This window comes from Bufo gargarizans, chromosome 1, assembly GCF_014858855.1.
Source record: "Bufo gargarizans isolate SCDJY-AF-19 chromosome 1, ASM1485885v1, whole genome shotgun sequence".
NCBI classification, from domain to species: domain Eukaryota; kingdom Metazoa; phylum Chordata; class Amphibia; order Anura; family Bufonidae; genus Bufo; species Bufo gargarizans.
In genome coordinates, this window is record NC_058080.1 from 96,798,669 (window position 1) to 96,825,562 (window position 26,894).

Sequence of the window (26,894 nt, forward strand, 5' to 3'; positions counted from 1 at the left end):
TAATCATCTATGTGAACTTTATATGACCAAGAAACAGCAAGAAATCAAAAATTCTGCATTCATTTTGTAACCAAAGAAAATGAACAAACAAAATATATAAAAAAGTCTCAAGAGCAGGATCATACAAAGTTATAAATGAAGTTGATGTTCCATTTGTTAAAGCACAAATGACTCTTCAGTATTACAAAAAGTTTCACACTTACAACTATTGTAAGTTAATACTGTCATAATCACGGTCCAAACCCAAATGAATAGAACAGAACTGTTACTTAGAAATGTCTACATAGGTAGAGATGAGCGAAACAATAATGGCCCAGTGGATGCATGTAACCATGTGGGGGGTGTTTGAAGTAAGCACCGGTAGTGAATTTAAAAACTGCTTTGGAATTATGATTTTTTTTTATTTGTATTTTTATTTATTTTTTATACATTCTAAATGTATTTGATCCAGCAAAACATCCTTTGTAAAAATGTCAGAAATCATTAATGAATTGCATTGTTGAAAAAAAAAAAAACATGAACGACATGATGTACAATTACAGGCCAGAAATAATAAAAAAAAAATTGTGAATCATATCCCAGAAAATCTATTCATACACAAGACTACTTTTTAAATACTTTGCAGGCTGTGATACTTTATATGTATGCAAAGGAAAATGTAAGAAAGTGAACCATCGTTAATTGCATTTTCATCCCTTTTTGTCAGAAGGGCGCCCCCAAAATAAGCTGATAGCGGAGTATCCTAATGTGGGGACTCCCAGTAATCAGCTGTAATCTGTGCAGGAATCGGCAATCAATTGTACAGTTCTGCTGCAGCGCCACCACAGGGAAAAGTAAGAACTGCATAATGCCCAATGAAATCAAAGGTCTGGCAGTGTAATGCAAAGCTAGGTCCTCTGGGGAGTGTTCTTCTTTTTAGCTGTTCTTATTTTGGCTAATGGATAGAGCTTCTGGATAAGAGGACCCAACCGTTCATTAAAGTAAGGTTTTTGCTTTTTTTTTTAAAGATGGACAAGCCATTTAATTTAAAATAATCAAGTTTGGCCTAGTATACACTTAATGTACAATACCTTAGAAATTCAAGGTGTCACCTGAAAAATTAACGTACTTATTTATTAGGAACAACATCTTTGAATACTTTTTACCGGTATAAACCTATGTCAAGAAGACATTTAAAAAAAGTAGGCTGATCTGCCTCCAGTTAAGAAACCAAGGAATCCAATACCATTTTGGAGGAGTAATAGAAAGGAAAGAGTATTGGACTTGGGTTTCTTGGGTTGCCCCATAAAAATATCATCTCAAGTCACACTCGCTATCTATACAAAACGTATTATTCTAAAATCACTGTCATTTTCCTTGTACACACAGGCAGGACATATCATCACTAAGGTCTTGTAGGGGACATAGCAAACAACCCATAAGAAATAAACCCTATTAACCAGTGATTGTCTCTAGAGTCACCTCCAAATGGGGTTGTCTTCTGAAGGATCTAGAGAGTATCCCACTGCTTAGGTTCTCAACATGTAAAGCTTGTATTCCGGGGGATGACCGGGATGTGAGCAGCAGCGGTGTGAGTTAGCTCCTCTAACCAGGGCATCCTGCACCCATGAACAGCAGATCTCAACATTCATCACCAAGACTGACGATCTAGAGAACCGCCTTAGACGCAACAATGTATGATCCCTGGGGATCCTATGTCCTACTTTGAAAGCTGGCTTAAAGAAGTTTTCGGCACTGAGGTGCTTTCCCCACTATATGCGGTGGAACAGGCGCATCGAGTCCCAACCAGAGCGCTGCCACTGGGATGGCCTTCACGACCCCTTCTGATTAAATTACTTCATTGCAGAGACCGGGATGCCATTTTACGGGCAGCCAAAAACCGCCCTGCCATCACCATTAATGGGCAAACAATTCTTTCAGGACTTTTCCTCAGAGGTCCAAAAAAAGCAGAGCCAGTTCTTGGATGTCAAGTGGCGACTTTGTTCCTTGCAAGTGTCCTATTCTATGATGTACCCAGCATGTCTGCGAATGGCTGCTCTGGGATCTGTTTATTTCTTCACTACACCGTAAGATGCAGCCTCGTGGATTGACCAGCATGAACGTCAGCTGCGACAGGAGGAGAGATGATGGACATCTGTTTATGTCAAGTTTGTACCCTCGGTTATCACTGAGCGACCTGTTGGGAGGTTACCCTTCTAATGTTCTACTACTGAACTGCCCACGGAGCACGTGTATCCTTTTATGGCGGGGGACAATCCCGCTCAGAAGCAGTAGAAAGTTTGAAACGTTGCTTATATGTCCAGTTTTAAGGAGGACTTGTGCCTCGGCATGTTGGATGCTATAATGCAGTCACGATTTTTTGGTTCTGTTTTTGTTTTTGTTCTCTTTTTTTTAGGGGACTTTTTATAGCATGTCCGTATTGATGCTCTGTATCTGACATCTTTTAAGATTGGCTCTACACTCTGGGGGATATGGACCCCTCCTCCTATGCCACAACTGTCTCCTTAGCCCCTGCTGCACCAACCTCCATATTGTCATGCCTGCTTATTGGTACTGCACGGTCATTGTATGGATTCCATCTACAATGCTCCTATTATATTATGTTATCAGCTACAGTAAGTCATAGTTCTGATGTCTAAGTATGGCTAATGTATTTAATATTGTGAGCTGGAATGTGCGTGACTTGGGTGACCATAATGGATTATCTGCGCCCGTATTGCCACGCTATTGTATGTTTGCAAGAAATCCATTTTACTAAGGAGGGCGCACAGGCATTCCATAGGTCATGGATGGGTCCTACTTTCCACTCAGTGTTATCTAGCTATTCCCGAGGGTCTAGCATCCTGGTCCATTAATCAATTCCCTTCAAGGTTCAGTCGTCCAGTATGGACCCCGAAGGTCGCTTTATTTGCATACACTGTACTATCTTCACATAGGAATATCTGTTAGTATCGATATACCTCCACCTTATAGTAGTGTGACGTTAAGAGGTGCCTTGACATTTATTAATGGTAACCCTGCTGGGATAGATATGGGGGGCCACGGGCGGATACCGATGGTCCTGTATCAGCCTTTGGTAGATTGTTGGAGGAGGTGGCTCTGATAGATTTGTGGCGCACCTGACATCCCAATGTACGCATGTTCTCTTGCTATACCAGATTGCACAAGGCTTTATGATGCATTGATCTGGCGCTGGGATCTGAGTTAGTGGGCAGACAGGTGGTGGAGGTGAAGTACTTGGCTAGAGCTTTGTCTGACCATTTCCCTTTGCTCCTGCGTCTGCCCGCCTCACCCGTGGTTCCCATCTCTCAACGGCTATGGACATTTAATTCCTTCTGGTTACAGGTAATTGACTGTTCATATATTAGTTCTACTATCCAGGAGTATTTAAATCTGAATGCAGGCTCAGCCGCGGGCGGTGTGGTATGGGACGCCATGAGGTCTTGCCTAAGGGGGGTGCTCATTCAGGGAATTAGTAGAGCCAAGCTTAAAATTCGACAGTTTGGAGACCAGATTGGGGTGACAGAGGCAAACTTTGTGGAGAAGGGCGATCAGCTGTCTTTATCTGTCTGGAAGGAGGCACAGGATGCATATAACTCACATGTTGTGGAATTTGCCCGCCCAAAGCAATCCTTTCAGCGACAGTATTATGATGAGGTGGAGAAGGCAGGCCACACACTAGCCCTTGTGGCTAGGGCACAGTCCACGTCGGCATATGTCACTGCTTTACAGGGGTGGATGGAACGGAAATTGTGTATAGCTAGGCAATAGTGTCTGTCTGGCTCCTTTTATGCCGATTTGTATCAGTCACGTATAGGTTGTAATAGGGATGACATAGCATCATATTTACGTGGGGTACCCTTGCCTAGCCTGTCAAATTCAGATAGAACGTACCTTAATGGTCCGCTACAACTGATAGAAATTGAGGAAGCAGTATCTTCCATGGCTAATAATAAATCACCGGGTACTGATGTGCTGCTGGTAGAAATTTATAAGAAGTTTGGAGATATTTTACTACCTCAGTTGCTGAAGGTTTATCAGGAGACCTCGGAGAAGGGGCGCTTCTGGCATCCATGCAGGAGGCTATTATAGTTGTTCTCTCCTCCTGGATTCATACCGACCTATATCATTGTTGCCCACAGACATAAAGATATTGGCTAAAGTGCTGGCTATGCGCCTCTCTACGGTCATATCCTTCATTATACATATGGATCAGTCTGGATTTTTGACAGATAGGTCCACGGCGGTTAATATCAGATGTCTATATCTTAATATGCAGATTCCAGTGGACAACCCATGCGGTAGGGCCATCTGTTCCCTGGATACCGCTAAGGCATTTAGTAGTATTGAGTGGGAGTAGCTGTGGGAGGTACTAGAGAGGTTTGGGTTGGGGGATAGTTTCATAGCTTGGGTGTAGCTGTTATATGGCAGGCCTACAGCGTGGGGACGGGTAAACAGATGTCTATCAGAGGGATTCCGGATATACCGGGGAACCAGACAAGGTTGCCCTTTATCTCTGTTACTGTTTGCCCTGTCCATCGAGCCATTGGCAGCTATTATCAGGAGTCATGACGGGATTACAGGGTTTAGCCGAGGCGGGTCACAGGAGAAAATTGCATTATATGCGGACGATCCCTTGCTGTTTCTGGCCGAGGCTAGGGAGTCCCTACCGGAGGTTATCGAGATGATCGGTGCTTTTGGGCGCTACTCCGGCTTGGTAATAAATTGGAGCAAATCGTTCCTCCTCCCTATGGATAATGTGGATGATTATGTGACTTATACTCAGACAGACTGCAAGTGGTGAATGAATTTAAGTATTTTGGGGTGGTGGTGTCTAGGAGACTCATGGAATTTGAGAAGCTGAATTCATCCTCCCCCTCATAGGCAGATTTAAACAGAAAATGCATGTATGGTCCAAGCTACCGCTGTCAGTAGTAGGACGGATTAATCTTATTAAGATGATCTGGATGCCACAGCTACTTTATCTGCTACATAACTCCCCCATATGTTTTTTTCACTCAATAAATAAATTGTTTAGGGAGCTCATATGGAAACGGGGAAATTTGTTAATAAAAACGACTTAAATAAAATAAAAAGCTTGTATTCCAAAAGGTACATACCATACTATGGGGCAGATTTACTAAAACTGGTGTTTTTATGTGCCCGTCTTAGGAAAAAGGCAATTAGACCAGGCTTGTTAATGAATTTATCAGTCCATGCGGCAAAAATAAAACAATTCTATGCCAGCTATGACCTGGTGTAGGTTTAATCTACAGTATAATGACACCAGATTCTGGTGTAAATTATAGTGAATCTGTCGACCTGCAGAGCCTCCACCCCCTCCAGTTAAGCGCCACCTACTGTTCTTACCACGTTGGAAAAACTATAGGGCAAATATGGCGTGTGGGATACTTTGTGACATTTTTGTCATAATAGTTGTGTAAAAAAAAAATCTGTCTGTAGAAGGCCCTCACATACTCACACATTAGATATGCTATATTTTTTATGTAAAAGTCTATGACAATTTACTTAGAGGTACTCTGATGTTTATTATATGTATGCTTTCATTTGCCCTAGTGGGCCAGGCTGCTCCTTAAGACATAGTTTTCTCTTTATTGAAAAGAATGGGAATTATCATTACCTACTAGCACAGGGTTTCTTAACACCGGTCCTCGGGACCCACATCCAGTCATGTCTTGGTAGGTGGGTCCTGAGGACCGGAATTGAGAAACCCTGTACTAGTGGAAGCAATCATAGAGTTCCTCTACTTGTCCTCTGAGGGAAGCCACATGACTGACCGTCCTCACGTCAATATCGGCATGTTATCAGCAAACCTCTGATAGGTGAACCTTGTGTTCTTCTTTGTATATCCTATGTACACCATACAGTTCGAAGACTTATTTAAGAATAAACATGATTTCCAATTATTGGTGGCAATTCAAAGCAATTCATGTGAAATTAAAAATGTTATTTTGTATTACTTTTTGGGGGAAATTGTAGCTTTATAGTGACAATATTTGTTCCCATGGATCTTTAGGATCTATCAATGAAACCAATGTATACTGTGGTTAATAACGTATCACAAGCTGCAGAGTAATTCATGAGGAAACTTGTACAGTTAGTGAAAAATATGTTACCAAATACCATTAGGAAACAGTTGTCTGTCTGAATGCCTTGGTCGATATGATGACACTCCTGTATAATTGTACTGCCATAAAGTAACAATGCCATGATCTGTAACTCAACATCTTATGCCTTATCAAGTTCTCTGGTCGATTTTCGACCTATTGGGAAGCCTGTTGAGTTGGGTTTTCTGGTTTGGTGTCCTGGGCAGTGGCCGATTTGCTGTTCCATGGACTATTGTTTCCGAGTGCAGGTGAGTTGTTGAAATCTTCTTCGTCATCCATTCCATTAGCTGCATCATACTGTGTGTTTTCTAGTCTAGTGATAAGCCTTTCATCTTCATCTCCGAATTCGCCTCCCATCAAAGTTGGTTCTCCTACCACCATCACATCCTGTGAACAGCACACACCATTATTATGTGGGCACCTTGAGGAAAGACAAAAAAACTATCGATGACTGAATGTGGGACTGATATTGTGCTAGCTTACACAAGGCATTGTAAATGTATTACTGGAGATCAGATAAAGATTATGGATTATATATATGAGAAGCTCTGAAGGTTTGCTTCCGAGAGATGAAGCAACGACACAAAAGAATTGTGTGGATGGTTAACAATCTCATCCTATAAGAAACCTTCTTGGATTTTTAATATTTATAAGATACAACTAAAGCACTATTCATGGAGGGTTAAAAATGCCTATTATATGGCCATTCATCAAAGCCAACTAGTCATGTAACTCTCTTCCTTGCAGTGTGACACAGTGTCAGGTGGCACGAGGTATCCTCAGGATAATGCTCGGTGCCTCTCTGTGATCTTTTTACTACAAAATCACAGTGAGATAAAGTTGTCCCTGTGATTTTTTAGTAAAAAGATCACAGAGAGGCACGGAGCATTATCAATCATGTTAATGCTCCATGTCTCTGCTGTCCAGAGTGGGGCTTGGCTGTCTTTCACGCAGCGGATTCCACGCACGGCATCCACTCGTGTGAAAGAGCCCTAAGGCCTCAAGTGTTCAGGAACCTGGGATCTCTGACGGCAATATCTATAGCCATGACAATGCATCTGCTATGTCTCTATGGCATCTGGGGATCATTTCATGCAGAACATAATAAACCATGACTTGCTGAAAACAGTCATATTTACTACAAAGAACTTCTCTTAGATAAGGGCAAGGGAATGGGTATGCCAAGCTCTTTATATAACCGGTCCATATTCCATGATAATTTCATCGATGCCTTCATGGTATGTAACCATACAGGCATATCTACAATGGGGACATATTTTGGAGCAGGACAAGCCTGCAATAAGGGGATGATTATCATGTAATAGGGACTGGTTTGGCATAACAGGCCCATAATATTTGCCTGGGCCCATTACTTACCAAACCGTTCCGTATTCCACGATAATTCCTCCTGACTCTTGTCTTATCGCCTATGCATTTTTTTGTAGAGATGAGCTGTGAATAAAAAGGGATTTTGTTAAAGAAGATATTGAAACATAAATCACACAAATAATAGTAAGATGCATTTGTACATTTTCAAAAACATATTTGCAAAGTATTCCAACGTGATGCAATTGAATCGAAAAAAAATTGATAAAAAAAAATGTATAAAAAATGAAAAAATGATCAGCTGGTCAATTAGCTTATCTAGTTAGTTGTGTTTCAAAATAAAATGAAATGCATTAAGTGACTGGACGAAACCTATCATTTATTGAAAATCGTATTTTGGGCCATTCAACACCCTACCGATATAGGCCATGATAATTAAAGTCCTGCAAATTCCTTTCAGGGCAAATCATTTCCCCCCCCCATTTTTTTTAATCGTTGTCGTCCAAGAGCCTTTTTTTTATAGTCATATAGCCATGGCAATTCATCAGAGCCCCTTGATTTTGTCGTTGGGCATCAATGGGTGGCAGTGGAAGCTTTCTCTTTCTGTCTAACCACCTCTTATTCCAGTCATTTAAACCCTTAGATGTCGCAGTCAATAAGGATGTAAACTGCTGGGATAAAAGGTTTCTTTGATCTCAGCCATTAGAGCTGGAGCCCAAGTGTCAGTCATCACTGGACTCCCATGGTGATGGCCACAAGTTCGGAGTACTAGTAAAAATAGAAATAAGAATTTTTGCAGATTATATAATGTCTATGTGTACAGCCAAATTTCTTCCCTGGTCAAACAAGGATTGGGCAGGTGTGATTTTACCGATCTGATCCTATGTTTCCTGCTTGGGTAAGGTTAATTTGGAATTTAAATTGAAGTGACAATCTTTGACAGTGCTGGGGTATAGCTATGTGGTATAAATGAATACCATAACAATAATTCAGGTGTAGCATAAGTATGGCTTTAGGCCTGCCATGTTTTTGTATGTTTTTTTTAAAAAATTTTGTAGCTTTTTGCAACCCTTGAATTTCTTAATATATAATTATATTAAAGGGGTTATCCAACGTCTCCTACAGCCCCCCTATTTTCCAGGCCCCTTACGGGGAATATACTTACCTGGGTCCCCGCTCCCTGAGCCGCTCCTGGTCCCCGCACCGCCGCTGCAGCTTCTCCTGGTACACAGATAAGAACATCCGTGTCGGGGGGAACAGCCAATGGCAGAAGTAGCAGTGGCGGTGCAGGGACCAGGAGTGGCGCGGGGACCCATGAACATGGGGGGGAGGGCTGTTGGAGACATTGGATAACCCCTTTAATATTATTATTTCCTGTTTAAAACAAAAATTAAAGCCGGTCTTTCTTAAGTTAAAATATAGAGGGATGTTGGTTTATCCTGCTAAATTTTACATAATTTTTATAATTTTTTAAATATTTATAACTTTTAATGCTTCCATTTCATAACTATATCTAGATGTTAAATGCATGAAGGTCCAGTAACAGACAACATATACACATGGTCTACCAGTAATTACAGCTCTAATAGGGACCTTACAAGACCCAGGAACACTCTATTGTATAGGAAATTCTAGTGATGAAACATAGTGATTTTTTTCTACAGTCTAGTTGACGTGAAGTGTCCAAATTTCATTTTTATAATAATCCCTTTAATTCCCTGATATATTATGGTTGGTTTACCGTAGATGAACTTCCTTCTTAAAGTGGTTTTCCAGAAATTCTCATTGATGTCCCATCTTTATTCAATGGCAAAGGCCTGACCCTTATGAATTTCGTTTGTACCTGGCCATTTACGTCTTACGATTGGTCAGACAACACCGATTATATAGACAATGTGTATTTTTGTGGACTTAAGTGATATTTATGATTACTTCTGCATTTTCATCTTTAGTAAGATTTTCTGAATTTCTTATCATATTCTCTTTATATCCCTGACAGAGAGTCACGTGTGAGATACACAAGACCAGCATTCACATAGTGATACTTACAGGTACTTGACTGGATAAGTTGAGACACGTAGCTGGTGCTTTTTTCTTAGTGTATGTGCTGTTTGTGTTGTTTGCTGTACTGCTGGTGGAATTTTTCCTTTTCCGCCTCTTGGTGGTTGTCTGTCGTGTAGGTTCTGCTGCGAGACAGAAATAATATAGGTATATTTTTGGTTTGAAGACATCAAGACATTTCTGTTTGAAGAAAGGGTAGCTATATCATGTAGAAAATAATGTATAATAAAATGTATGAGAAAAGCTATTTGTGAAAGGATAGCTTCATCTATCATGTGTTACATGGTTTGACATCAAACTGGCATCATTGCATGGAGTGAATCGAAGGTAGTAGGCATGGGGGAGATCTCACCATGCTTATCAAAACTGTCTTCTCACTCATTTCATACCAGCTTACTTCAGTCCACCAGTCTCTACTCTGGGACTGCTAATGTCATACTAGGACTGTAAAGGAGCATAAAGGGACTACTCAATCTTTCATTCCTTGTATGTCCAATCAATAATGAATTTTAAGTCTTGAAGACTTTTTCTTTAAGGAGGTCACATTGCATTTCAAATTCTACTACTAATCTAGCATACAGGGGGGCATTTGTTATCCCCTGTGCGCAAGAATACTGGCACCAAAGAGTTGCGAAGCTTGGCGCTTGCTGTAGTTGCGCAAAATATTGCAAATTTTTGTGGGTTTCAGACACCTCTTACCACTTGTCAAAGTGGCGAGCAGTGTGGGGTGGCATAGCCAGGCCGTCACATTTACTACAATTTATGCCAGGAACGTGGCATAGATCATAGCGTAAATCTACACCAGCTTGCTTGCTTGGTGCACAGACCTGCAAAGATGTGACACAAATATTAAGAGGCACGTGACTCTTAATAATTATATTGCATAGGATGTGAGTGGACAGAGATTAAGACCGGTGTGTAAAACTCCAGTCTTGATAAATGTCCTCCATAGTCTCCTCCATTATTTTCCCATGTCAATACCCTGTTAAAGAGGTTGTCTCATCAAGACACCCCCTGTCCAAATTTCCTGTTGGATAATTTAGAGGGGGTGCCCTGCTCAAGACCTCCGTCTATGACCTAAAACGTAGAGTTCACTCTATGAGAGCAGCTCCTATTCTGGAAGACTTGACCTTGTATCATACGGATAACCATTCATCTGAATGACTGTCATGTAATACTGTATGCCTGGCTGGTAACTGTTCCGCCTGATGAACCCAGTTGTATGGTGAGGGTTTCAGAAGCGTGATCTGGGGGGTACTAGCTCTCCTTGGGGAGGGAGAGCCTTAACCGGCGTGAGGAGACTTATAGGCTATACATCCTCCTCTGGAATTCTGAAGTGTTACCTGAAAATGATCTGCTGAAAGAGATTGTCCTTAGAAATTGTGTGTTAATTGAGTAATTCTCCCCTACAGTATCCCCCATGTCCTTGCTTGGGAGGACCTGGAACATCTGTGCAGTACACAGACAGATGTTTTTTTCTTTGGGACACCTTGTAATGCTACAGTTCTCCTGTGGTGGCGCTGCAAGGAAATGGAACACTTGTTGCTAGGTTCCCTCACAGATTACGAGCTGGGGGTTATCCTGAAATCAAGTTATCCCCAGACGACCCTTCTAACAAAAACTGCTTGTCGAAACCAGACATCACCTTTATTTAAAAATTTCCAATTGCATTTTATGGAAAAGGTCATCCACCACATCATCATAAAATTGATAAAGCTTACCCTTCATCTATTATATGACTATTATTTTACTTTATGTGATTATTATTCATGACTCCAAAGTGGTTCCCTCCTCCATGGTGCATTCTGCATATTGTACACAAACCTATAGAGACACAGCATAGTACATGGATGTGATGAAAGCTATGGAGGACTTACCTGGTGGTGCAACCATTCGCTGCCATTTTTGAAACAAACAGGTCTTCAGACAGTCCCGTGGACTTAGGTTATATGTTTTATGTCTTGACATTAGTTCTTGCATTGGCTCCAGTATTACACACAACTAAAATAAAACACAAATTCAAGACATTACATTCAACAGCTTGATTTACTAAGAGCATGTCCATATTAATATATAACACAGTGTGGAAAGATTTTATTACATTTCAGTCTTTTGTGTCTATACAGTATGCTCTTTGCTCCTTTTTATTACTTTGTCAACCATTTTAGACCACAGACAATGTACAAAGTTGGCCGCCAATCCATTTCCATTTATAATGGTTATAGTGGTTGCACATTTTTTCTGAAACATGCCATGTTTATTTAGAATTGAACAAATATTAGATGCCGCAATACACACAAGCTGAGCTCCTGATTGTGGAGCGGCAGGGATGTGTATTCAGTATGTAAAGTAGTGCGCCTCTGTAACTCTAGCAGAAAATACCAGATACTTGGTCAGGGAAGGAGATTCAGGGAAGGAGATTTATCCCAGACAATAAATGAGCAACGAATACTGCTACAGTGTGTGCACACGTGTGCAAAGATTAGGTGTTATGACCTGATCCTGATGCAAACTATTGGCAGCAAAATGTCAGACAGCAAGTGGGACCTAAAGGAGACCAGGAGTATAGAAGTCACTGAGCTGTTGGAGGACATAGGCAAGTGTGTCGGGGACAGACATGCTCAGAATAGGGCACCTGCTTTATGTAGGTCCAAGCACAATATTGTTCTGAAGTTGTTCCTCAGCTCAGTCATGAGTGATTACTAAGTAGCAGAGAATGTTCAAACATTATATTCAGCATCAGACACAGGACATGTTCATTTTCACTTTAAGTCATTTTTATCATTGCACATTCAGGGACTTACTGTCAATGATGTTTAATAGGTTATCTGGTGGTTATTGGTTCCAAAGTCAGCCCCAAAGTATCTTTTGCAAGACCTTATGAGCCCTGTTTTATGATGGGGACATTATTATGCCCACCGTAGGATCCTCTGGTGGGTCAGTCTGACCTTGATTATATTATCCTGATTGCTGTTATAAGTTATATTACTGGTATATAGAAGTTATATCCATCCTATTACAGCTTAAAGGGGTTGTCTAAGTTATTTTTTTGTTCCTTGTATGTTTCCAACTAAGCCCAGTAGCCCTGTTCTCATGGTTCTGTTCTTAGGTCACATTACCTGTGATGCCAGCTTCTTTCCCTGCTCTGATGATGTTCTGTGCACAAGCCTGAGGAAGCAGGAGGAGCAGATCTGTCTCTGTGCGCAGTCACTGTGAAGGCTGTGCTGGATGGAGTGACAAGCCATGCCCCCTGCACTGCTGATCGGCTGTCCACACCCCCTGCAGTGCACGATCTGCTGGCTGATCTGTCTGCCCTGTGTCTCCACCCACTGGATTCTTCAGCAAAGTTTAACCCCTTCTACCATCAGAAGCACAGACTCAGGGTTGGAGGCTCTACCTTAGGTACTGAGCAGCTGCAGAGCCTTCTGTTCTCCAGGCAGTGAGGAGATAAATGCTGTGCACAGGACCTTCCCTCCTCACCATGCAAACACAGAGCTGACAAAGACCAGTTCTCTCCTCTGTACTCTTCTGCTGGCTGTGAGAAGGGTCTGCAGAGCATTGCACAAGAACAGGTAGGAGAAGATCCTGTGCGTATTAACAGTGTCATTGTACTGTACATCTGGGACTTGTAGTTCCACACATACAACATGAGCATCCCAGCAGTCAGACTGCAGATAGGGCAGCACTTTCATTCACTCCCTTTGCAGTGCACCCACAAATATTAATGAGGAAAACCTCAGAGATTGTTGTTATACGCCCCTGCAGCTCTGCAACTGCATGTCAACAAAGGGTCAGAACAGAACTAGGGAAGTTATATATATAAAGACTTACAAAAGTCTCTGGCATATGCTAACATCCCTGTTAGCGAATCTACGATACGTAAAACACTAAACAAGAATGGATTTCATGGGTGGATGCCACAGAGGAAGCCACTGCTGTCCCAAAAAAACATTGCTGCACGTTTACAGTTTGCACAAGAGCACCTGGATGTTCCACAGCAGTACTGGCAAAATATTCTGTGGACAGATGAAACCAAAGTTGAGTTGTTTGGAAGAAACACCCAACACCATGTGTGGAGAAAAAGAGGCACAGCACACCAACATCAAAACCTCATCCCAACTGTGAAGTATGGTGGTGGGGGCATCATGGTTTGGGGCTGCTTTGCTGCGTCAGGGCCTGGACGGATTGCTATCATTGATGGAAAAATGAATTCCCAAGTTTATCAAGACATTTTGCAGGAGAACTTAAGGCCATCTGTCCACCAGCTGAAGCTCAACAGAAGATGGATGTTGCAACAGGACAACGACCCAAAGCATAGAAGTAAATCAATAACAGAATGGCTTAAACAGAAGAAAATACACCTTCTGGAGTGGCCCAGTCAGAGTCCTGACCTCAACCCGATTGAGATGCTGTGGCATGACCTCAAGAAAGCGATTCACACCAGACATCCCAAGAATATTGCTGAACTGAAACAGTTCTGTAAAGAGGAATGGTCAAGAATTACTCCTGACCGTTGTGCACGTCTGATCTGCAACTACGACTGTCTTTTAAAAGGGAGCAGTGGAAAGGGACAGAGGACATTAATGAAAGCTGTTATTATAAGGTAATTACAGATCTTTTGACAATATACATCATTCAGATAAATAGATTTCTAGCACGAAGAAGATAAAATATTGCATGTTCTTTATTAAATATTCCAAGCGTAAACGTACATACGGTGCAGTGAAAAAGGTCCCTCCAAGTCCCTGGACAGACCGACATGTTTCGAGCCAGCCAGCTAGTCATGATCATAACTCAGGTATACATGCCTACCGTAGCGCTAATAAAATAGCAAATAAAAAAATAATATGACAGTTACCCTTTAAATCTGTTTACTACACCCTCCTCAGCAAAGCAGAGTGTTATTACCAACCCAGTCTAATTCTGCTTGCCACCCGTCCATCTGCACCTTAGGGTACTTTCACACTAGCGTTAAAGTTTTCCGGTATTGAGTTCCGTCACAGGGGCTCAATACCGGAAAAAAAATGATCAGTTTTATCCTAATGCATTCTGAACGGAAAGCATTCAATGCTGCTGTATTTTCTCCGTCCAAAATTCTGGAACACTTGCCGGCACTATTTTCTATTAAAATATATTAATGCCAAGTGTTCCGGCAAAACGGATCCGGTTTTACGGTCTGCGCATGCTCAGACCTTTAAAGATACAAAACATTTTTTATACCGGATCCGTTTTTCCAGATGACACCGGAGAGACGGATCCGGTGTTTCAATGCATTTGTCAGACGGATCCGCATCCGTCTGCAAATGCTATCCGTTTGCACATGGATTTCCGTATCCGGCAGGCAGTTCTGGCGACAGAACTGCCTGCCGGATCTTCAGAATACAAGTGTGAACGTACCCTTACATTCACTTGGTCCCAGATTTATTAGTCCTGTAGATGACGTAAGCCAGGGGCATACATAGAAATCACTGGGCCCCATAGCAAAAATCTAAATTGGGCCCTTTGCCCCATTTACAGCCCCTCCCATTATCCATTCCTGGCCCCTCCCCTTTCTCCCTGAACTGTGCTTGCTGCAGTGTGTATACAGTGTGCTATCAGGGCAGGACTGGGATTACAAAGCTGCCCCGGCACACAAACCCCACCAGCCACATATGATATTGCATAAAAATAATAGTGTGCGATGCACACTCACTCCTCCCTCGGAGGTGAATAAGGCGTCTCTTAGGTCACACCCCCTTTACCGTAAAACCCTTCCTGTTTCTGATAAACCCTGGTCCCTTTTCAAACATGTTGTAAAAAGTGAAGAAACCCTAGTTGTGCCAATTTGTGCCACTTTTAGACAGATTTTAGGCACAGACACATCAGTAAATCTGGTCCGGTGACATTTAGTGCCTGGGGAGCCAAGATGACGCTCAGTCCTGCCCTGCTTCCACCTCCAGATCTTAAAGGGAACCTGTCACCAGGATTTTGGCCATCAAGCTGGGGACATGGGCTGCTAGATGGCCGCTAGCACATCTGCAATACCCAGTCCCCATAGCTCTCTCCGCTTTTATTGTGTTAAAAAACCGTTTTGATTGATATGCAAATGACCTGATATGAGTCCTGTAGCCGGAGATGAATCAAGCGGAAAGGAGCCCAGCACCGCCCCGCGTCCTCCGAATCTCCTCCTTGCTGGCTGACGTCACAGAGCTGGAGCGCCGAAATCTCGCGATGCGCGAGCTAGCGCATGCGTAGTTCGTTCCCTGTGCTGATGCCAGTACAGGGAATGAACATGATGCTGACACTGCGCATGCGCTAGCTCGCGCATCGCAAGATTTCGGCGCTCCAGCTCTGTGACGTCAGCCGGCAAGGAGGAGATTCGGAGGACGCGGGGCGGTGCTGGGCTCCTTTCCGCTTGACTCATCTCCGGATACAGGACTCATATCAGGTCATTTGCATATTAATCAAAACGTTTTTTTAACACAATAAAAGCGCAGAGAGCTATTGGGACTGGGTATTGCGGATGTGCTAGCGGCCATCTAGCAGCCCATGTCCCCAGCTCTATGCAAAAAATCATGGTGACAGGTTTCCTTTAATGCCTTTTCCGAATACATTTCTAGAAGTGAAAGCTGTGACACATTCGCTGGGATGCAGACGGCACACTGTGATAATGGCCGCAGTCTGCCACCATTGTCTCACTGCTGACAATTGGTTTCAAATGACAATACTTAATTAGCAAGAAATATCCTTCCCCTCTTCATGGCAATTACATTACCAATAAAATCCAATACAAAGGTCTGGGGGGAGTTGGGACGGGATCACTTCTGCAGAGAGAAGACGACGGCCTGGATTCTGTGTCTTCTGTATTGTACGGGTATTGCCCCCACACCAGCCCTGTAAATGGCAATCACTGACTCTCTGTAGAGAATGTCATCAAGACTAAAAGGACATTTCCTCCAGAATTAAAGGGGTTCTCCGGGATTTTAATAGTGATGACCTATCCTCAGGATAGGTCATCAATAATATCAGATCGGTGGGGGTGCTGGGTGTTGGACCAGCTGTATGAAGGGACGTGCACGCAGTGCATGATTGCCATCTTACCTATACAAGACTTTGCTAACTAAATATTTTATTTTCTATGGATTTTTAGCCTCTATGAACAAGATCTATCTTAAAGGGGTTGTCCACTTATTCTATAGTGAATCATCAATGTGAGATCTTCGGGGGTCTGACTTTCAATCAGCAGGAAGCCGGTGCCTCCTAACATATTACCAAGCATAGCGCCGTCCATTGGATAGTGGCTGTTCTTGGTATTGCAGTTCACCCCCGTTCACTTGCATAGGACTGAGCTGCACTACATGATGTCACATGGCCTTGAATCGCTTACTGAGCACAGCGGCCTCTTCGTGCAGCTGGTCGATGGGGGTGCCATGAATCGGACCCCCCACGTATCTGATAATGATGACTTATCCTGAGGATAATCCTAGAGATGTCCAGTGTTATGTGTATAATCAGCGTGTAGTATTCAGAAGCAATGAAGAGTCTGCTTTACGTTGAGTTCAGTTTCTTACCATTTTCAAGATCTGAGGCTGGAAACCCATCCAGTTCTAGCCTGCCCAGCGATACAGGTGTATAAGTCCAGACTGTTGCTCCCACTAAAATTAAAGGGTTTGTCCAGCTTCTTCCACCAGTGCTGCAAATGTGCTAACATAATAAAAGAAGACATACCCACCACCAGTGGCATACATAGAGAAGTAAGGGCCCCATAGCAAGGATCAAACCAGGCCCCCCACACAGGACAGAAGGGTTTCCGCCTGAACCCCTTTCAATGACCCTTCAGAGGGTAAAGTCCTAACCAAGTTTTCACCTCCAGTAGAAGAGGAGATGATCCCAACTAGGACTGGGCCCCCTCTTGGCCTTGGCCCCATGGTCTGCCGCTATGGTAGTTACGCCCCTGCCCACCTTTAAACCCTCCACCGTTTCCAGCACTGATGCTCTGGTCTGCATCTTCAGTTTGTGGTTACATACTGCAGTGGTGATGTAGCGGTATACTGCATGTGCCTGCTGCAGCCAATCACGGGCCTCAGCAGTTTTGTGCTATATACATATATATATATATATATATATATATATATACCATTGAGGCCAGTGATTGGCTGCAGCTGTCACGTGCTGTATATGGTTACATCACCAATGCAACCTGTAAACTGAACGAGCGGTGCGGTCCAAAGCAAGAGAGCTGGAAAAGGTAGGGAAAGTGGTAAGCATGCTTTATTTTATTATTTCATCACGTCCGTAAATGTGTCCGCACCCGTTCTGCAATTCTGTGGAACGGGTGTGAACCCATTCATTCTCTATGGGGACGGAATGGATGCGGAGAGAGCACACTAAGTGCCGGTCCGCGGCTCCCGAAAAAAAGAACATGTCCTATTCTTGTCCGCAATTGCAGACAAGAATAGGCAGTTCTATGGGGGTGCCGGCCGGGTGTACTGCGGATGTGTGAATGGACCCTTAGGTTTGTGTGGGTTTTCAGCTTCTGAATAAACGCAAAAATGTTCCTAGTCACTGACAAGAACAGAGGTCTTGAAAATAATCAGATCAAAGAGAAAAGTAAAATTATTAGTTAATATTAGATATTTTCATTACAGAATGGTTGAGCTTTATTTGAGTAAGGGCTCATGCACACGACCGTTGTTTTAGTCCGCATCCGATCCGCATTTTTTGCAGGTTGGATGCGGACCTATTCACTACAATGGGCCCGCAAAAGATGGAACTAACACACTGTGTGCTGTTCGCATCCGCATCCCGTTTCTGGGCATCCGCAAAAATATAGGACATGTCCTATTCTTGTCTGCATTATGAACAAGGATAGGTCAGTTCTATTATGGGCTGGACGTTCTGTTCCGCAAGATGTGGAACACGCACGGCCCGTATGTGTGTTTTGTGGATCCGCAATTTGCGGACTGCAAAACAGGCACAGGTCGTGTGCATGAGCCCTAAGACTGTATATGGTTGTACAGGATTCGAAAAGTATAGCTGCCGGTCCTGAAACAGTGCCACACGTGTCCATGGGTTGAGTCTGGTATTGCAGTAGTCATGTTATTTGAACCCTATACAACTCCTTTATTCTACTTCTCCAGTGGCCTTAAGGATATGTGTTTTTGGTGCTGAATGGTAGATAGATAGATGATAAATAGACAGATATGACAGTGGTAGATATGACAGATAAATAGACGTAAGATAGATAGTAAAATCATCAGCACTGTCAGAATAGAAGATCTAAGACCACTTTAGGTCTATAGGTATCCAAGAGGCAAAAAAGGGTCAGCACTCCAATATAGGTGAAAGGGCTGTGGACCCGCTTTAATCACCCCAAGTGCAATATTTCTGCCCAACACAATAATGTAATGAGAAAGGCCTCATTGTGTTGGTCTGGAATATTGTATACACGCGGGAACAAGATTGTTGGTGCCCTTCTGTTAAAGAAAGAAAAACCCACAATGGTCACTGAAATAACTTGAAACTGATGAAGTTTAAATTTACTAAAAATTGGATAAAGAAAATCAGAGATTGCTTTTGAATTGTGGTTCAACAGAATCATTTATAAAACAAACTAATGACACTGGGCTGGACAACAATGATGGTCCCCTTAACTTAATATTTTGTTACACAACATTTTAGGCAATCATGGCAATCAGTCAATTTGTGTAACTCTTAGTGAGACTTACTCCTCGTGAGTAAACTGCTCCAGCTTTCTCAGGTTTGAAGGGTGCCTTCTCCAGACTGCATGTCTCAGCAAGTACTACAGATGTTCAAAAGGATTTAGATCAGGGCTCACAGAAGGCCAATTCAGAATAGCCCAATGCTTCGCTCTTAGCCATTCTTGGATGTTTTTAGCTGTGTGTTTTGGGTCATGATCATGTTGGAGGACCCACGACCTTCGATTGAGACCATGCTTTCTGACACTGGGCGGCACATTTCACTCCAGAATGCCTTGATAGTCTTGAGAATTAATTTTATCCTGCACAGATTCGAGACTCCCTGTACCAGATGCGGCAAAGCAGCCCCAAAACATAACCGGGCCTCCTCCATGTTCCACAGTAGGTAACATGTACTTTTTTTTGGTATGAGTCATTTTTGCATCTGTGAACATAGAGCTGATGTGACTTCTCAACAAGCTCCAGATATGTCTCACCTGACCAAAGGACATTCTCCCAGAAGCTTTGTAGCTTGTCAATATGCATAATTTAAATCTTGCTTTGTTATGATTTGCATTCAGCAGTGGTTTGCTCCTCGGTTGTCTCTCATTAAGTCCACTTTTGCTAAGACAGCGACGGATGGTGCGATCTGACACTGATGTACTTTGACCTTGGAGTTCACCTCTAATCTCTTTAGAAGTTGTTCTGGGCTCATTGTTTACCGTTTATTTTATCTGTCTCTTCAATTTATCATACATTTTCCTCTTGTGGTCACGTCCACGGAAGTTGGCTACAGTCCTGTAGACCTCTTACCTTTAACATGTTGGTCTATAATTTTCTTTCAGAAATATAAAACAATATAAAACAAAAAAGGCGGCTCTCCACTGGTTTTCTGGAAACAGGTGCTCTTGCTCAATGGTGACTCACCCTCGTCACTTGCGAATAGTTAGAGATAAAAATGTTATTGAGCAGGCACTCTATTTATGGGTTCATGGAGGACAATTTATTAAATATTTAAAATATTGGCATAAAACAATCACAATACTCATATAAAAAAATGATTAAATGTGGGATTAGTTTTAACAGCAATAGCAATATGACAATAGTAAATAACAATAATGGCAATAACAATTACAGGATAATGGCAATATTACAACAATGAATATATGTATAAGTAAAATGCAGGAACATTTTGTTAAAACTTGGATTAGTGGCAATGGTTCCATGTATCAGTCCCCATATAACATATTCCACTGTTTGGATAACTCAGCGATGTAGCAGCAATATAGCAACAATGTTATTATAGCAATTGTGGCAGTTGTAGCTTTGCTATTTACTTGCCAGCAGTTGGTCGCTAAATATCTTTCTCTTTATGTGGACAAAACATTCAGGTATAGTCTCACTTGTTTAATATATGTGAAGATAGGGAATGTTCCGTTGGTGCACAATTCAGTGCTTGGATTACTCACAGTTCAGCTGTTCTCTGGTGCGGCGTCCCGCTCCTGATATGAAAACAGACTGACCTTTGTATTGCGGAACCTCCGGTCACAGCTTGTTCAGAACGTCGGCGTGCCACGTGTTATGGCGGCGTCTCTGTTAAATGTCAGTTCGGATCGCCTCTTAGTTATTTCAGCTGTCGGGGTTCCGTTTTGGTCAGTTATCGTGAGTTCGATTCCTCATGGAGCGCTCCAGCAGTATAGTTTTAAATCTTCATATGCTTGTTCACCCAAACATGTTTCGGAGCACAGACTTGCTCCTTCCTCAGTGGTCAAGCATACTTCACATCCTGTTTCCCTTTTATCCTGTGTCGGTCTATTGGAAAAGCCGGAATCTAATCCGGAATAGTATATAGTCCATTATAGGAGCATCTAAATTATTTCCTATTCCTTGATGTTTTGAAATGCTATTGTATACATATTTAAGTTACTTACAAATAGTCATTCAGGTACATTATATAAATAAATTAAATTAAAACAAATAAAATATTGGAGGAATGCATCAATTATAAAAACGACAATATAACACAGTTATACTCATATAGGATAAATTTACATATATGGAATAAAATTTTCAGGAATTCCGTTTTCAAGAGATGTCAGACAATGTATACATGTGCAGAGACCTCCAAAAATGCAGTTGTTTGGGAGGCCCCTAGTTAAGGGAAGACAGGGGTGCTGATAAATAACAGAGACCACTGTCGTCCGTCAACCAGGGGCGCCCCATTTTATAGGAAGCCAAAAATCTCGAGTTCCTATAAAATGGGGCGCCCCTGGTTGACGGACGACAGTGGTCTCTGTTATTTATCAGCACCCCTGTCTTCCCTTAACTAGGGGCCTCCCAAACAACTGCATTTTTGGAGGTCTCTGCACATGTATACATTGTCTGACATCTCTTGAAAACGGAATTCCTGAAAATTTTATTCCATATATGTAAATTTATCCTATATGAGTATAACTGTGTTATATTGTCGTTTTTATAATTGATGCATTCCTCCAATATTTTATTTGTTTTAATTTAATTTATTTATATAATGTACCTGAATGACTATTTGTAAGTAACTTAAATATGTATACAATAGCATTTCAAAACATCAAGGAATAGGAAATAATTTAGATGCTCCTATAATGGACTATATACTATTCCGGATTAGATTCCGGCTTTTCCAATAGACCGACACAGGATAAAAGGGAAACAGGATGTGAAGTATGCTTGACCACTGAGGAAGGAGCAAGTCTGTGCTCCGAAACATGTTTGGGTGAACAAGCATATGAAGATTTAAAACTATACTGCTGGAGCGCTCCATGAGGAATCGAACTCACGATAACTGACCAAAACGGAACCCCGACAGCTGAAATAACTAAGAGGCGATCCGAACTGACATTTAACAGAGACGCCGCCATAACACGTGGCACGCCGACGTTCTGAACAAGCTGTGACCGGAGGTTCCGCAATACAAAGGTCAGTCTGTTTTCATATCAGGAGCGGGACGCCGCACCAGAGAACAGCTGAACTGTGAGTAATCCAAGCACTGAATTGTGCACCAACGGAACATTCCCTATCTTCACATATATTAAACAAGTGAGACTATACCTGAATGTTTTGTCCACATAAAGAGAAAGATATTTAGCGACCAACTGCTGGCAAGTAAATAGCAAAGCTACAACTGCCACAATTGCTATAATAACATTGTTGCTATATTGCTGCTACATCGCTGAGTTATCCAAACAGTGGAATATGTTATATGGGGACTGATACATGGAACCATTGCCACTAATCCAAGTTTTAACAAAATGTTCCTGCATTTTACTTATACATATATTCATTGTTGTAATATTGCCATTATCCTGTAATTGTTATTGCCATTATTGTTATTTACTATTGTCATATTGCTATTGCTGTTAAAACTAATCCCACATTTAATCATTTTTTATATGAGTATTGTGATTGTTTTATGCCAATATTTTAAATATTTAATAAATTGTCCTCCATGAACCCATAAATAGAGTGCCTGCTCAATAACATTTTTATCTATAATTTTCTTTCTAATCTCCTGTGACAACTCTCTCCTTAGCTTTCTTTGGTCCATGTTCAGTGCGGTGTACACCATGGTACCAGACAGCACAGTGACTACGTTTCACCCTGTAAATAGGTAGACTGACTGATTACAAATTTGAAGACACCTGTGATATTAATTACAATACACACCTTAGCTTAATAACTCCCTATCAAATTATTTTTAATATTCTCTAGGGGTACCATCATTAGTGTCGATCGAGCATGCTTGGCCGTACACAAGTTCGGAAAGAGCATCTCGATGCTCGGCACATGGTGGTACTCGGCTGAGTACCGCATGTGCTTGAGCGCAATGCTCAAGTCTCCTCCCCGCATGTTTCTTGGCTGCTACGGCTGGCAGGCACTGTAATGCCGTAGCCATGTTGGCTACTGGCATTACAGTGATTGACTGGCCGGAACGTGTCATCGGAGGCTATAAAGGAGAGGGAGAGCTGTGCATAGGAAGGGAAAGACAGTGTAGGAAGTGTAATTGGAAGATTAGTATTTGAAAAACTTTTCCGAGACCCAAAAGTCCTTTTAAGGACTATGGTGTGTGACAGCAGAAATATATATATATTTTTTTAGCGCATCCTGCGCTAAATAGCGTCTAATAGCGCAGTTAAATTATCCGCGCCACATCTCCTGTGTAAAGTGTGCGCATCCCTAAAATATCAGTGACATCCAGTGCACTTTTTCCGTAGACGGTGTCCGCTGCGGATAGTTAAATTATCCGCGCCACATCTCCTTTGTAAAGTGTGCGCATCCCTAAAATATCAGTGACTTCCAGTGTACTTTTTCCGTAGATGGTTTCTGCTGCGTACAGTTAAATTATCCATGCCACATCTCCTGTGTAAAGTGCGCGCATCCAAAAAATATCTGTGACATCCAGTGTACTTTTTCCATAGATGATGTCTGCTGCGGACAGTGACATTAGCTGCGCCACATCTCCTGTGTAAAGTGTGTGCATCCCAAAAATATCTGTGACATACAGTGTACTTTTTCCGTAGACGGTGTCCGCTTCTGACAGTGACCTTATCAGGGCCACATCTGCAGTGTAACGTGTGCACTTCAAAAATGTATCTGTGACATACAGAGTACTTTGTCAATATCCATTGTCCAGAAACACACTGCTTAATGTTGTGATTGTGTTTCATGTATACTGTACTTGTAAATTTGTTCTCATAAAGTTGCATAGGGAGGGGGAGGTTCTAACAGGCCTCCCAGGGCTAATTCTGCCCTACATTCTCACAGCACAGTGCAGGAAAAAGAAGGTCGGTGTGTCATGTCTGAGGACAAGGTGAACCTCAGCAGCCATTTTTGTGAGTTATCCAAACTCCATACTTAGTTCCATGTACCAGCCCATAGAAGGGAAAAGATTACAGTAGATCCAGGCAACTCAGAGACGGAATGAGGATATTGACGAAGGAAGGTAACTGTCATTTATTGGACTCCAGACTCCTTTGCTTCAGGTGGAGAGATTCAAAGTTACAAGCTACCCACCGTAATTAAAGACAAAAAGGCCATTTGTCTGAGTATAGTAATCCTAGAAGAGGATACAGAGGTACAGCATTATAGTACAAGGATATACAGTACAACAGAGATAGTTCATCCCTCCAATCTGGAGAAATAAGAGAGAGAAAGACTGATTGTTATAGAGGACGATTCCTTATATAACTTCTGGGAACTAATGTGAATCACTGTGAAAGCTGCCTTTATGTAAATGACTGTTGCATACCTTGAAGATCTGTGGAACAGCTTCAGTAAAGTACTGGGAGTTTGTTAAAAGCTCTAGTCTCCCTTATTCTATATAATAATTTCAACTACTACCACCAACATTTGCACCTAATGGTGCTGGCGTCACGAACCAGGGGCCCAGCCGCAAAAGCACCTTACACCAATTACCATCAACTTAGGGCACCTCAACTTCCATCTGGCTGGTGTTCCCTGCAACTGAGAGTGCCCAGGAGGATTTTGTGCTGTCTTCCCATCCACTGTACGCCAGCCCAGGGAAGCATCTGCTAACCATGAGTACATTAACTATTGCACCCATCGGCCCACCGTGAGCATCACGCCATCACATGTTTTCCCCTGTGGTTTGTCCGCTTCTGACAGTGACATTACCAGTGCCACATTTGCAGTGTAATGTGTGCACTTCAAAAAAAATTCTAAGACATACAGGCCCTCACCTACAATGTTTTACAGGGTCAGCTCTCCAGCAGGCCATCACATATAATGTTTTACAGGGTCAGCTCACCAGCAGGCCTTCACCTACAATCTTTTACAGGTTCAGCTTACCTGAAGGTCCTCGCATATAGTTTTTTAGAGGGTCGGCTCACCAGCAGGCCATCGCATATAATGTTTTAGAGGGTCAGCTCACCAGCAGGCCCTCGCATATAAAGTTTTACAGGGTCAGCTCACCAGCAGGCCCTCGCATATAATTTTTTACAGGGTCAGTTCACCAGCAGACCCTCGCATATAATTTTTTACAGGTTCAGTTCACCAGCAGACACTCATCTACATTGTTTTACAGGGACAGCTCACCAGCAGACCCTCACCTACAATGTTTTACAGGGACAGCTCACCAGCAGACCCTCACCTACAATGTTTTACAGGGACAGCTCACCAGCAGGCACTCGCATATAATTTTTAGAGGGTCAGCTCACCAGCAGGCCCTCGCATATAATGTTTTACAGGATTATCTCCCCGGCAGGCCTTCACCTACAATCTTTTACAGGGTCAGCTCACCTGAAGGCCCTCGCATATAATTTTTTTAGAGGGTCAGCTCACCAGCAGGCCCTCACCTACAATGTTTTACAGGGTCAGATCACCAGCAGGCCCGCACCTAAAATCTTTTATAGGGTCAGCTCACCTGCAGGCCTGCACCTAAAATCTTTTACAGGGTTAGCTTTCCTGCAGGCCTTCACCTAATTATACCTAAAAGGGTAATCTGTGCGCATGATGCCTTGCTTGGATGTGGTAGCTGTAGCCGTTTCTCACGCTCCCTCTCTGGAATCAAACCCTGATTCCCCGTTACCCGTAGCCTCCATGGTTTTCACTGACAATAACATCGAAAGTTGATAGGCCAGACATCCAAAGGATCGTCAACGTCACGGGGTTGTGCGATCGGCCCCAGGTTATCTAGAGTCACCAAAGCGGCAGCAGGCCCTCACCCATAATGTTTTAGATGGTCAGATCAGCAGCCCTTGCTCCAAATGTTTTTGAGGGTCACTAGCAGGCCATCAATCATACTTTTTTAAGGCTGTGTATGATGCCCTCCTTTATGTGTAATAAAGGGTGTATTGCAGTGCCAGTTCCTTGTAATTTTTGGCACCCCTTTCACTTGAGTCCCACTACCTGAACCATTGTACCACAATGTGGTCCTCCTTTATGTGATATACAGGTTGTATCGAAGTGTCTCTTCCTTGTAATTTTTGGCAGCACTTGCACTTTATATACAAGTAAATAATCCGGTAAAGAATGTTTCCTAACAATTTTTCCTCTAAAATCTATTTTTTTTCTTTGGTTTTGTGTGTATTATTGTCAGTCTGTAAAAGTGGCGTACTACTCGGACAACATTGCTCCCAGCAGCGACCTGGGAGTCCAAGATCTATCCAGACATCCTCCCCATGGTGTTTCTGAACCATTTCGGTAGTGTTTCCATCAATTTATGACCTTTTCCTATGAACTAGACACCCTCCCCTCTTCAGAGCAGGGGGTGCCTGGTTTAATGCTCGGGTTCTCCCATTGACTTCCATTATACTCGGGTGCTCGGTAGAGCACTCAAGCATCCAGATGTGTTTGGTCAGAGCACCCGAGCACTTTGGTGCTCGATCAACACTAACCATCATTTTTGTCCAGGTCAGTTTCATTAGTTTGTTATTTAACATTATCCTGTTTAACCACAATTCACAAGCAATGTCTGTTTTTCATTAGCTGATTTTCAGAACATTTTTATTTATTATTAGTTTTTGTAATTTTCAAGTCTTAGGTCATCAGTATCTGATTGATGGGGGTATGACACCCGGGACCCTTGATAATCAGCTGTTTGAGAGGGCTCCGGCACTCCTGAGAGCACCGCATCTTACTCCGTGCTTTCCAAGCACAGTGTGGTACGTTGTATTGCGGCTGTGCTCGGTATCGTGCTCAGTCC

At 42.5% G+C, this 26,894-nt stretch overlaps 1 protein-coding gene across 4 annotated transcripts in view; it reads right to left on the reverse strand.

Moving 5' to 3' along the window:
* Nucleotides 1–993: 993 nt before the first annotated feature.
* Nucleotides 994–26,894, reverse strand: part of LDB2 (LIM domain binding 2) — a 362,209-nt gene continuing 336,308 nt past the window's right edge. Inside the window, exons 6-9 of one of the 4 annotated variants that reach the window (XM_044296912.1) lie at nt 11,393–11,516; nt 9,504–9,640; nt 7,506–7,580; nt 994–6,515 (exon numbers count right to left, since the gene is read on the reverse strand). In XM_044296912.1, coding sequence (XP_044152847.1) covers nt 6,285–6,515; nt 7,506–7,580; nt 9,504–9,640; nt 11,393–11,516 — 567 coding nt within the window. In that variant the 3' untranslated portion in view covers nt 994–6,284. Of the gene's footprint in view, nt 6,550–7,505; nt 7,581–9,503; nt 9,641–11,392; nt 11,517–26,894 lie in introns of all 4 variants that reach the window. The other 3 variants (XM_044296929.1, XM_044296920.1, XM_044296938.1) reach the window with 3 other exon arrangements.